This window comes from Xiphophorus couchianus, chromosome 15 (genome assembly GCF_001444195.1).
Source record: "Xiphophorus couchianus chromosome 15, X_couchianus-1.0, whole genome shotgun sequence".
In the NCBI taxonomy this organism is placed as follows: Eukaryota; Metazoa; Chordata; class Actinopteri; order Cyprinodontiformes; family Poeciliidae; genus Xiphophorus; species Xiphophorus couchianus.
This window is the reverse complement of record NC_040242.1, coordinates 17,064,754-17,076,437: the sequence shown is the minus strand read 5'-3', so window position 1 is coordinate 17,076,437 and position 11,684 is coordinate 17,064,754. Positions and strand designations below refer to the sequence as shown.

General features: G+C 38.3%; 1 protein-coding gene across 1 annotated transcript; it reads right to left on the bottom strand.

Annotated features, from left to right (window-relative positions):
- Positions 1-6,337: 6,337 nt before the first annotated feature.
- Positions 6,338-11,055, bottom strand: ubxn2a (UBX domain protein 2A). Its single transcript, XM_028039724.1, has 7 exons — positions 10,967-11,055; positions 10,545-10,604; positions 10,103-10,213; positions 9,152-9,261; positions 8,919-9,056; positions 8,267-8,428; positions 6,338-6,705 (listed from the first exon to the last, which is right to left on the bottom strand). Exons 2-7 carry the CDS (start codon positions 10,545-10,547, stop codon positions 6,522-6,524), a joined length of 708 nt encoding a protein of 235 aa, XP_027895525.1. The 5' UTR covers positions 10,548-10,604; positions 10,967-11,055; the 3' UTR covers positions 6,338-6,521.
- Positions 11,056-11,684: the final 629 nt, after the last annotated feature.

Genomic DNA, 11,684 nt, shown 5'->3' with positions numbered 1-11,684 from the left:
GTTGTTTTTGTGGCTGTTATTGTTTTTCTGAGGCAGAAAAAGAGCGACATCTTTAATCTGCTTCGAGTTGATTCTCTACAGAACTTACAGCTGAAACCAGATGTTTAAATGTGCTGCATTAAAAGACCAAAAAAAGAAGAAAATTTTCACTTTGACATCAAATCAGACCTTTAAAAGTTTAGCTCAACAGAGATGATCGAGGTTTGCTAAATTCCCGAATATTCAGGGACATTTCTAAGAGAATTCATTCTTTCTACAAATTGTACTTAAAGGACCATGTCTTAAATATTTTGCCAATATAGTTGTGTGACTGCCTCTGTGTTTGTGACCTTTAACCTACTCCAAGGAAAATGACAGTAATAAGGTGATAAGGTGATACAAAATGTGCTTAAGGCTCTTAAATATTAATTCACAACATTTGAGTTAAAATGGAGGCACAGAGAAGAATGTATTTTAATACTGATTTATTATATAATGTCATTCCAAAAAAATTAATAAATAAATAAAAAGCAGGCAGTTTGCAAATGCACTCAGAGACAAATCTCTTTCATTTTTGGGACATGCCCTGTTGCCTGAGTGTTTGGCCATAATGATGGTTGTCAAGTGTGGAGGGAAATGGAGCAAACATCTTCCAACTGTTTGGGAGTGGCAGCATCATGCTGTGTGGATTTGCTGCAAGAGGGACTGGTGGACCTCACAAAGTAAATTGCACTATGTTGAAACACCAAAGCAACATGACATCAGGTAAAATTGGACACAAAAATGTCTCTTCCACATGGATGATACTGACAAATAGTTACACAGTAGTTGGTGGGAAAAAAAAGTCAATGTTTCGTAGTGGCCAACACAAAGCCCAGATCTTAGTACCATTAAAAAAAAAAACATAAAATGCGGGTAGAGCTGGAAATGTGTGACTAAGTCTGCTTACCAACCAAACACTATTTCTGTCGGGAGGAATGGGAAACATTTCAGCAAATTACTGTAAAAACTTTGTAGAGGGACACCCACAACATGCGACTCAAATGATATAGACTCTTGACGAAAATCGGATAATCCTAACTAACCTAAAACCCTGGGAAAGTTGTGTCTGGTTTTTGTCAGAAGGTGAAAGAAAAGCAGGAATTTGTTTTTTTTTTTTTATGCAGTGTAAGTAAACATGGTTTAAACTGTTTGGACCAGATCTTGAGTAAAAAAAAAAGTCAAGTCTCTGTTTTTAGTGCCTGTGGTGAGGTGTTGGCAGGATATCTTACCTTAAAAAACATCTTGTCACACAGCTCCAGGAAACAAATGACTTGTGTATTCTTGCCCAGCACAAGGAGATTCCATTCTACGTCTAATCATTTCTGTTGAAATTGTCGTTGTATGTGCTACGCAAAAAAAAAAAAAAAAATAATTGTTTTCATTTTGCTCAGAGTAAAAGAAACAAAAAAAACCCTGTGAGGTGTTCAAGAAACGATGCTCACAAGGAGGCGCCCGGGCTTCCAGCTGCATATTTCCCACACTAATCATCACCTTTCTTGTAAAAGTGTCATGTTAGGTGAAGTCAAGCTGGTTATTGCAATCTTCGGTAATGTTTACGTTGACTCGCAAAAGTATTTACTGGGATTGTATTTGACAGACTGAGACGATGGAATGCACATGTGTAAAGTGAAAGGAAAAGGATAACCTCTGCATACATTTTTTCTTCTGTATTTCATCCCCTTTCTAATGACACCCTGGGAAACTGCCCATACAAAACAACAATGGGTCATGTTGGGTTACAAAAAAATTCAATCTGTATCGAACATTGACATGTTGACATGAGGTGTAAGTTAAATATGAAGTGTTTTTTTTTTTGCTTGTATTTATTGGTTTTCTTTCTCGTTCTATCATTTCTCACAATGAACTTCGAAACTGGTGTCTACCGCCCTTCACCTTTTCTTGAAAAATAGCTTCGAGTTTATAGTTTAAATACAAAACAAAGCCATTTGTTGGACGAGAAAAATATAGTTCTTCGCAAAGTTATAATGTTGGTTTTTAAAAGCCTCATTGGATGTGATTTATGACATATAGAACCTTTGATTTTCTCTAAAGCTACTTTCCGAGGCCGATCCCGTAGCTGGAGATGTTTACTCTTCACAGAAAGCCTCTAATCAGAGCGTGACAACAAACATATCATGAAGACTTCAGCTGCTGAACCAAAACCTCTTCATGAATTCCAAGTATGCGAGCCCCTCGTCCAAAACCACATCACTGACAGCGACAAAGGCGCTGCGGCAGAAAGGTCAGGCGTTTTGACCTGCTTCAGAGCGGGTATGTTCTCGGTAATGCGTGAAGTGGAATGTGCAAAATGAAAGCCGGGCTGCTGCCCGAGTAAAAAAAACCCCAAAAGGCCGTTCTGAAAGGAAATACGGGAGTTGGAGGAGAAGTAATTCCCTGCGTGCTTAGCCTTATTAAATATGTAGCACAAAAGGAAATGTGTTTTCTTTAAATCCATGGCCAGACGCTATCTGGCTTGCGGAGGTCGGGGTGCTTCCCGTCTCCCCGGTCCGGTGAATACTACATGTGCTGTGCTACAAATTTATGGAGAGGAAAAGACATTTTTCATCTAGGGTCTCTATCTGCGACCTTCACCGTTCGGAGAATGTCAGCTCATTTTCCACAGGCAGGAGACATCCTTTAAATATTGAAGATGGATAATGATGCTCCGAGTTCTTCTGAGGAGAGACAGAAGAAAGAACGAACTTGTGTGCAAAAGAATAAAAAGGGTCAAATTAAATTTACAAAACGCAGCTCTAATGCTGTTTTTTGATACAATCAGATGTGTTAAAGGCTGGGTCAAGTTTATTAGCTCTGAATTAAAATAAATAAATAAAAAAAATCAACCAATCTTGACTTTTTATTTATCAAGCAGTAGCAATAGTAACAAACTCTATCAAGCAACAATTGCTACCACTTGAAAGGTATTGGGGATGTGGCTCACTGATCAGGGCGCCACTGTGTTAGAGGGTGGCAAGATCACTAAAAAAAAAGAAAAGCTATTGCTGAGAAGAGCCCTGCACATTATAGGCAAGGCAACTTTATTTATATAGCATCTTTCAGCCAAAGGCAATTCAAAGTGCTTGTACAAGAAAGTTAAAAACAACATACAAGAAGATAGTAATAGTAAAAACTAGAAAAAATTAAAAATCAAGCAGATTAAAAATAGACAAAGTAAACATCCAAATTTTAAAATATAGTTTATGAGTAGAATTTAAAAAATTTAAGAATAGGTCACTTCAAATAAGAAGGTTTTTAACCTTGTTTTAAATAAACTCAAGGTAGGGGCAGTCTTACAATGAGCAGGAAGCTTATTCCAGAGAGCTGGAGCATAAAAACTAAAAACTGCTTCGCCATGTTTAGTTCTGACTCTCAGAATAGTTAGTAGCTTTGATTCTGATTATCTTAAAGGTCTGAGTGGTATATAGGGTTGAAGAAGATCAGAAATGTAGTCTGGGTTTCTATTATGAAGTGCTTTGTAAACTATTAAGGAGATTTCAAATTCTATTCTTTGAGCAACAGGCAGCCAGTGCAGGGATCTTAGACCTGAACTGATATGCTGATCTCTTTTTGTTTTAGTTAGGACTCTTGCAGCAGCATTCTGGAGTAGCTGGAGCTGTCTCATTGCTTTTTTGATAATCCAGTAAAAATGTATTGCAATAATCGAGTCGAGTCTACTAAAAACAAAGGCATGAACTAATTTTTCAGAGTCTTGTGGGGACACGAGTTGTCTAATTTCAGCAATATTTTTTAGATGGTAGTTTGATTTTTTTATGATAGATTTGATGTGGATCCCGATCCTTCAGATCAGGAGGTCGGGGATCCATTTTAATCCAACGGATTGAAGGGGGGTGACTATTTTTAATCTATGTTCTTTTGGTCCAAACACTAATATTTCAATTTTGTTTTTGTTTAGTTGGGAGAAGATTTTGGCCCATCCAGACATTAATCAATACATTTAGTGAGTATTTGAACCTGACTGTAATCTCCTGGTGAAAGACTAAAGTACAGCTCTGTCATCGGCATAGTTGCAGTATTCTATCTTATTTCGTATAAGAAATGTTAAAACCCCCCACTAATAATTGATAAATAATATGAATAAAGTTCTGATCCTAGACTTTATTCTGCCTCAAGTTAAAGGGTTATTTCCCTATTTTTCAGTCTCTAAGCTGCTCTGTTTTAATCTGTAACTACAAAAACTAGGTTGGCCTACCTCAACTTGCTCATTCTTTCAGTGTTATTTTAAGATGAATGAAACCTGATTTGATTTGTGAAAAAGAGAGGGTTGTCAGTTCTCTATGGAAGTGGGAGGGGCTCTCTTTATACTAGAATCGCCACTGATTGGAGGATACCTCCATTAAAGATAAGCAAATTAGAATGAACCAATTAAGACACTTCTACCTCAATTTGGTAATATGCAACAGAGAATGCTAGGAGAAAAATCTGAAACAATTTGTTTAAAATATGTAAAAATAGAACTGGACCTTGAAACAGAGCAAGCCAATGAATCATCCAAGAACTGGCTGAGAATTAATAGATTGATTTGACATCAATATGTGAACATTCCCTAATGTAGAACTGAATATTTAAAAATTTAACGGATCCAAATCCCGTCTCATGGGCAGATTCAGACTGCTCTGTTATTATATTTTCAAATTCAGACAAAAGACATAACTCCTGAACAGTTTAAGTACCTTTTTTAATAGTACAGGCTTGCTTAGACATCACAGTGTAGCACATTTACATAAGGCATGGATAGTTTGGCACACCTCTAACTAGAAATACAGTATAGCAGTCATTCTGTACCTTAGCATTCTTGACAATCTCATGACATATCTGAGCAGACCCAGCCTTGTGCGAGAGTTTCTGAGATTACAAATGAAGACTGTCCATGAAAAAAGATAAATTATAATTGAGGTCAAGCCTTCAGCCAGCATTAAAAAAAAATATCAAGCAGAAATACAAGCAGCTCAGCTGTGCAGGGTGTACCGAAATAGAATGTAAATTCTAGAGATATGCTCGTCAGTCATTCAATCAAGTAAAACAGCAGATTTCACATTTCCACAAGCCTCAATATAAGAAGGAAAATACTGACATAAAAAAAAAACAACATTATGTAAACACTTGAAAGAGCCAAACAACAAGGCCAAAAATATCAATACTGTGCAAACAAAACGTCACGTCTCCATGAATATGTAACTAAAGTCCCACCTTTCAGCACCTTTTTAAAACTGCAGTGCATAAGAGTTGTGTTCTTACATTGGGAAGACTGATAGTAGTTGTATGAAGGAGGAGACATTTCTGAGCAGACGTTTGTCACCCACTCATTGCGGATGAATGAATGAATTTCATATTTTTGGAGCATTTCATGATAAAAGTGACTACACCCAATACAACTTTAATAATTTTTAAAAACATGAACACTCCTCACAAATTTATTTTTACACAGTAGTGAAATTATACATGCATTCTCATGATGTATATATATATATATATATATATTTCCACTAATATTTTCACAAATGTCACTTAAGAAATCATCAGCAGGCTTTTCGGACGATTCTGCCTGGATGATTGACCACTCTTCTTGTCAGAACTGGCAGAGTTCTTTCACTCTGATTGATTTGCTGACACGGACCCTGATTTTAAGCCTTTGTTTATCATTTTTTCCAATAGGACTGAGGTCATTCGGAGGCCATCCGGGATGCATAACGCCAACCAATCAAAACCTTGGCCCCAGAAACTTGTTTTTAGAAACTATCAAAGCTGTACAGTCCACCTCCCCCCAAAAAAGCACAGTTTAAAAAAAGAAAAGAGACCAAAATTAATTATATTTAGCGATATGATGAGTGGATAGGAATTTCTATCCAGACCTGTAAATAGCTCTGGAAAAAAACATTAAGAGACCACTTAAAATGATCAGTTTCTCTGATTTAACTTTTTATAAGTAAATGTTTGAGTAAAATGAACATTGTTTTCTTAATATTTGCAGAAAATGAGAAATGGCCAAAATAACTCAAAAGACGCAGTGCTTCCAGACCTCAAATAATGCAAAGAAAACAAGTTCATATTCATTTAGAAACAATAATACTAATGTTTTACCTCAGGAAGAGTTCAGAAATCTATATTTGGTGGAATAACCAGAAGGTTATTCCACCAAATAAGTGGTCTCTTAATTTTTTCCAGAGCTGTATGTGACACCACTGTGTAGCGATATGCTGGGTTTCCATAAGTCTGTTGTCGGGTAAACTTTCCTCTCCAAACGATCAAGACAAAGTAGGCAAAGTGTCAACAGAGCCCCTCATTAGCACTTTCTGACTAATCTGGTGAGAATATCACCTTTAGCTTATTGACAACAAAGTGCAGTTCAAAGTGCACAGTGAAGATTAAAGTACTTCAAGGCATAGGGTGCCTTAAGATTGCTATATGGAAAAAAAAAAGACAACGTGTCTATGAAGAGAAGGGGGGAAGGTAGCATGCTGTGTGAGGTATGGGACTGTCGGTCAGGAGTGTCCAAAGAGAGCCTGTGTGTTCAAGGGTCTCTGGACGATGACGGCGTGAGCCAAATCCGCCTCCTCGAGACTCAATTCTTTGTCGCTGAGCTCACGGAAAGGAAGTGATGTCGTCAGGACGAAAGGTGGACAGCTCCTCTGGCAGCGGGCGACGAAATCCTGTACATCAGAGATCCTTAAAGGACAATCGTAACTTGGGTTAAGACTGAGGATTGAACAAGGTTCACAGAGAGATTTTCGTTCACTTTGGGCTGTTTTTATAGTCACTGTGAGCTGCAATTTTGCGATCGCAACTATTAATGCAAATTTAGTCATCAGTTTGTGGCAACCTGCGATTTACGCATATCTGACCAATCACCTTAACGTTTTCTGTAGTTTCCTCTTTTCTGACCAGTCACAGAAACCCGGCTGAATTTTGACCAATCCAATCAGTTTCCGTTTTAATGCATAATTTAACTTCCTGTTTCATGACGTCTTTTGAAAGCCGAACGTGAAAAGAAGCCAAGATGAAAGAATGTGTGATGGTAAACAATAACTTTTTTTTTTGCAAAAACATTTTGAGATGTTCTGTATGATTTGCTTCTACTGTGCATAAAGTTCATGTTAACTTGAACGACCAATATGGAATTCTTTTGGACTTTGTCAACTCGTCAGGAGACGATTTTATTTGTATTATGGATGTTATTCCAAGAAGGTTCTTGAAAATATTATTTGCACTTTAAATATTAACAATGTTCAAATCCTGTCCTTTTACGGAAGGTTACGTGCAGCAATTTCAACGTTTTTTGTTAGACCATGCTTTAGAAAAAAATAAGGCTTACAATTTTTTTCTTTAACTTTGATCACAACGTTTTGAAAAAACTGCTGAAAAATCAGCAGTCACAAAAAACACCAACATCCATGAGAGGACTGAAAGTTGGTCAGATGGGTACAGAAATGATAAAATAATGACTGATGGATAAATGTTTTGATGGACAGACAAAAGGATGGAGAAATGGACAGGTGATATGTGGACAAATGGATGGATGGACGGCTCTCCATTTTACTTAACAATGACAGACATTTAAATATTCTTATTCCATAATAACCCTGAAAAGAAAAAAAAAACGGAATGAATTTCTTTATTTTTTCTCACACACCTGGGTGAAATATCCCGTGTTAAACATGCCGATTCCTTTATGGAAGCCCAAGATTCCCAGTCTAACACTCCACCCCCTGTGTTGACACATGAGATCTGAGGCAGCATGCTGGTAACATCATCTATTATTAACGACGACCCGGCAGTCCTGTGGCAGCCCAAACACTCGCTGCACTCTGAGGCTAGCTTAAGACTGGAGGGCTTCAGTCCTCTATCCTTTAGCCTGTTATATAAATGCTGCATCAGAGTTACGCAATTCCTCACTGGGGATTTTATAGATCCACGCTGCTGCTACAACTCAGATTATGTCTCTGAAACCCCCGTGCGCCATTTCTTCAGCCTTCAAACTGTATCAGCCTAGAACAAAGCTTTACATAATCCCCAAAAAACATAAACCCCTTCTCCCCCCTATCCCGCTGAGCCACAATAACCTAAAATCTTCACCCTCACCTCCCTCTCCCTTTTACTACATATTTACTATGATGTTGAGAGATTATGGGATTTACAGGCAGCGCAGCGGGCGCAGCCAGTGTTGAGTTATTCTTCATGAAGATCAGTTTTACTGTGTGTGAAGTGGTGCAGTTCAGGGGACACACACCTATGCGATAGGTTAAACCTCTGTACCAGTCTCCTGCCGTCGGCCAACCAGATCTGCAGAGAGGTGACAGGAAGGGAGTGGTCTAGTGTTACCATGGGAATAGGAGGAGATTCTCCGTCCTCGTGCACAGATGGTGACCGGGCCACAACTCTGGGTGCAACGCTGGGAATGGACAGGGGGAACAAGAAGCAGACGAACCATTGGTTTAAAATGTGAAAAGCAGGTGCAAAGACGCTCATACTCATTTTCTCAAAAAAGTGTCCAAACATAACTATAAGGTGAAATATTATTTTGTTTCTTATGTATGCATGATTTGAACAATGTGATATTTGCGTAAGATCTCCTGCAGAGGAGATCCTAAATCTTAAAGGCTGACAGAGGGCCTTTTAGGATTTGACTCTGGGTGTTTCAATACATGGACTTAGTGGGACACCTAGTGGTCTAAAGTGTTATGGCAGAAGTGCCATAACACTAAAACCATGTTGAAACTTGAGACAGTCAATGACTATTTAGCCAAGGCTAAATAGTCATTGACTAAATTTTAATGATACTGCATCAGTAATCCTCTCTTTGTATTCCAAATAACTCAGAGTAGGATCTAAAATCTATTTAAAATAAAAGAATAAAATGAAATACAGCAAAAAGCTTTCACCTGCCAAGTCGGTATCCTCTCCCGCTGAAAGGGTGAAAAGCCTTCTTCTTGGGGACATAGTTTTCCTCAGTCATATCCTCCACACTGATCTCTAGCTCCTCTTCCTCTGCTCTGCTCTCCCACTCCACTGGAAGCTCCCTGGGATAGGTCAAAGTTCAGCAAAGGAGTCTTATCAGATGAATCAGTCAGTAAGACAAATTCTGAGTATATTTCGGATCAACAGAGGCCCTCACCCTCTTTTGATGGCATCCAGGAAATCTTGATTTTCTGGCACGGAGTAGCTGCGGAAGTCTCCGTCGTTAATGGTAAAGCCGTCCTTCCACAGCCTCACCACCATCTCCACCTGGATTTAACACGGCAACATTCATATTAAACCCATCAACAGAGGTGTTGACTACAGATGCAAGGTTCAAAGTTCTGCGACTGATTTTTTAAATGCAGATCTTGAACTATGACCTGGTTTTACCATTTTCTAGCCATTACCCTTTAAGAACAACAATATAAGAGGTCAATTATGGAGTGGTCAGTTATAAATATTACAAGATGAGACAATATGTCAGTGTGAGAGAAGAACAGTTGCTGTGAAACAGAGATTTGTGATGGGGCAAAGACATTTTAATTGGTCTTAGGACCCTACACTAAGGGTTAGCATGTGGTTAGCATTACTAAAACAGCACACTCAAGATATATGTTCAGGAGAATTTGGATCCATATCTTAACTCTGAGATTTCCAAAAGGCTGCCAACATTTCTAATGCCAGAGGCTGGAAGCTTTTATGTACTCCATTTAGCTTTCCTGTTATCTACTGAAAGTCTTGCTCTCGCTCGCCCTCTTAAGAGCTTGAACAGCCTACAGGCCTGTCTCACCACGACAGGACAATTCTAGAGTACTGTCGTCAACCTGGTTTCACTAAACTACTACGGTTTATCCACTGATTCAGCAAAGGACTTTTGAGTTTCTGGCGGCCAGCGCCTGGTCAGGCCTGGTCCAGTTCCATGCACTGGTTAATTTCTCTGTGAATCTCTACTGTGCAAACTACGGTGGTCAGGTTCGTATATTTAATATTCTGTCGAAATGTGTAATAAATGCATTCTCATAGCACGCACTTACCATTTGGCATTTAGTCTTAGTTTATATGACAACTCCATTAACCAATAAATATGCATTGAGAGGGGATGAGTTACCTTTGATGTCCCTGACGCATCGTAGCAGATCTTCTCCACCTCATCAAGGAGGTCTTCTACTGAGAAACTACGACTCATTGGAACCTCTTCCTCATTTTCCTCACTGACCGCCTGTTAATAAAACATGTGAAAGGTAAAGTGTAAAAAAAAGAGTGTTTAATCCATCAAAAACATGTCAACTGATAGTAAGTTTCCTCTCTAAATAATGCCTCATAAACACTATACTGCTAACTTTTCCACTCCCGAAACCAAAATACCAAATTACAGTGGCATGCAAAAGCATTTGTATCTCCGGACGTTTTTCCACATAATATCAATGTCAATTGAAGATGTGTGAATGCATCTGAGAGACATTGCAGAGTTGTAAATATAAGGTAGAGCTCAAACAGTAATACCAACAAATCCAAGAATAGCGCTTTCCGGTTCATTTATTCGGACTCACCATTGCTCAGCTTTCTCGGCCACAGTGTCAGTCTCTTTCATGCCGTTCTGTGTTTTCCATCTAAGAAAAGCAACAACACCATGATAGCAGAGCCTGTCGAAGCTCTAAATAGCATGCTTCATATTTATTGTGGTGACATATTTAAAATTTAAAAGACACTTCTTAAAACTCATTCCTTCGTTAAGAGTATGCTAAGAATAGTAGTGGAAAGTGTCCAGTGTCAAAAGCCGTTCTTGACAAACAGCCACACACCCAAGCGGCCTGTGCCGATGAGACTATTTATGCAAGTGGGTATAGAGGACTGTGGACGCCAACAGCGACACACAAGCTGAACACATAAACGTGGTTTTTACACACACAGAGACAAGCTAAAACTACTGGCTACATGCTCAAATTAAGCGTAAAGTCAAATGGCGACTTACCAGCTTGCGCTTTGTGGTTTCAAGTTTCTGGCAGCGGCTCTTCTGCAGAGCAAGAAATAACTGCCGTAAAGTGTGCTACTGTCGTAATGCTGCAGCACTGCTCAGCTATATTTAGGTTAAACCAATCACATGTGGTATATTATATATTTTTTGTTAAATAAATAAATATTTTTTTGTTTTTTGGAATTTTTTGGGGAGGGGGCCGTAAATGTGAACAATAAGGTCTTATCTGTCTCAATCAAGTTTCATTACAAACTAATAGTAATTTTATTTCAATCATTTAAATATAGAAACAAAATAATCACGTGCATATTCCTAATTCACATGTGTTCTTTTTACTGTTTCTGATAATTATGGGTCACAACTGATGAAAACACAAACTTCACCTTCTTAGAAAATTTGAAGATTAAATTAAACTTTTTAAAAAAAAAAAAAAAACCCAGAAATGTCAGTCTACTATATAGTATGAACATGTACTACATAGGGTTTGCGCTTGATACTTGGTTGAGGGACCTATTTGATGAATTATTGCATAAATGCAATAATTTATGCAATAATCGCTGAAGTCTAGCCCAAGTTGCTTTCATACTCGTTTGTTTGTTTCGTGTCTCTCATCTTTCTCTTTCCTTTGTTGGGTTTCGGTGATGCAATTTTCCTGCCCAATCAAGCACAACAACACTATCGTCATGAAAGCATTTATTGCTACTTTGACAGTGTG

Bases quoted from the DNA above. Each gene is read 5' to 3' on its own strand.
- ubxn2a (XM_028039724.1), bottom strand. The intron at 9,057-9,151 runs GTGAGGGCCTCT...GACCTATCCCAG, and splicing joins CTGGATGCCATCAAAAGAGG to GGAGCTTCCAGTGGAGTGGG. The intron at 8,429-8,918 runs GTGAAAGCTTTT...GTCCATTCCCAG, and splicing joins AGAGGATACCGACTTGGCAG to CGTTGCACCCAGAGTTGTGG.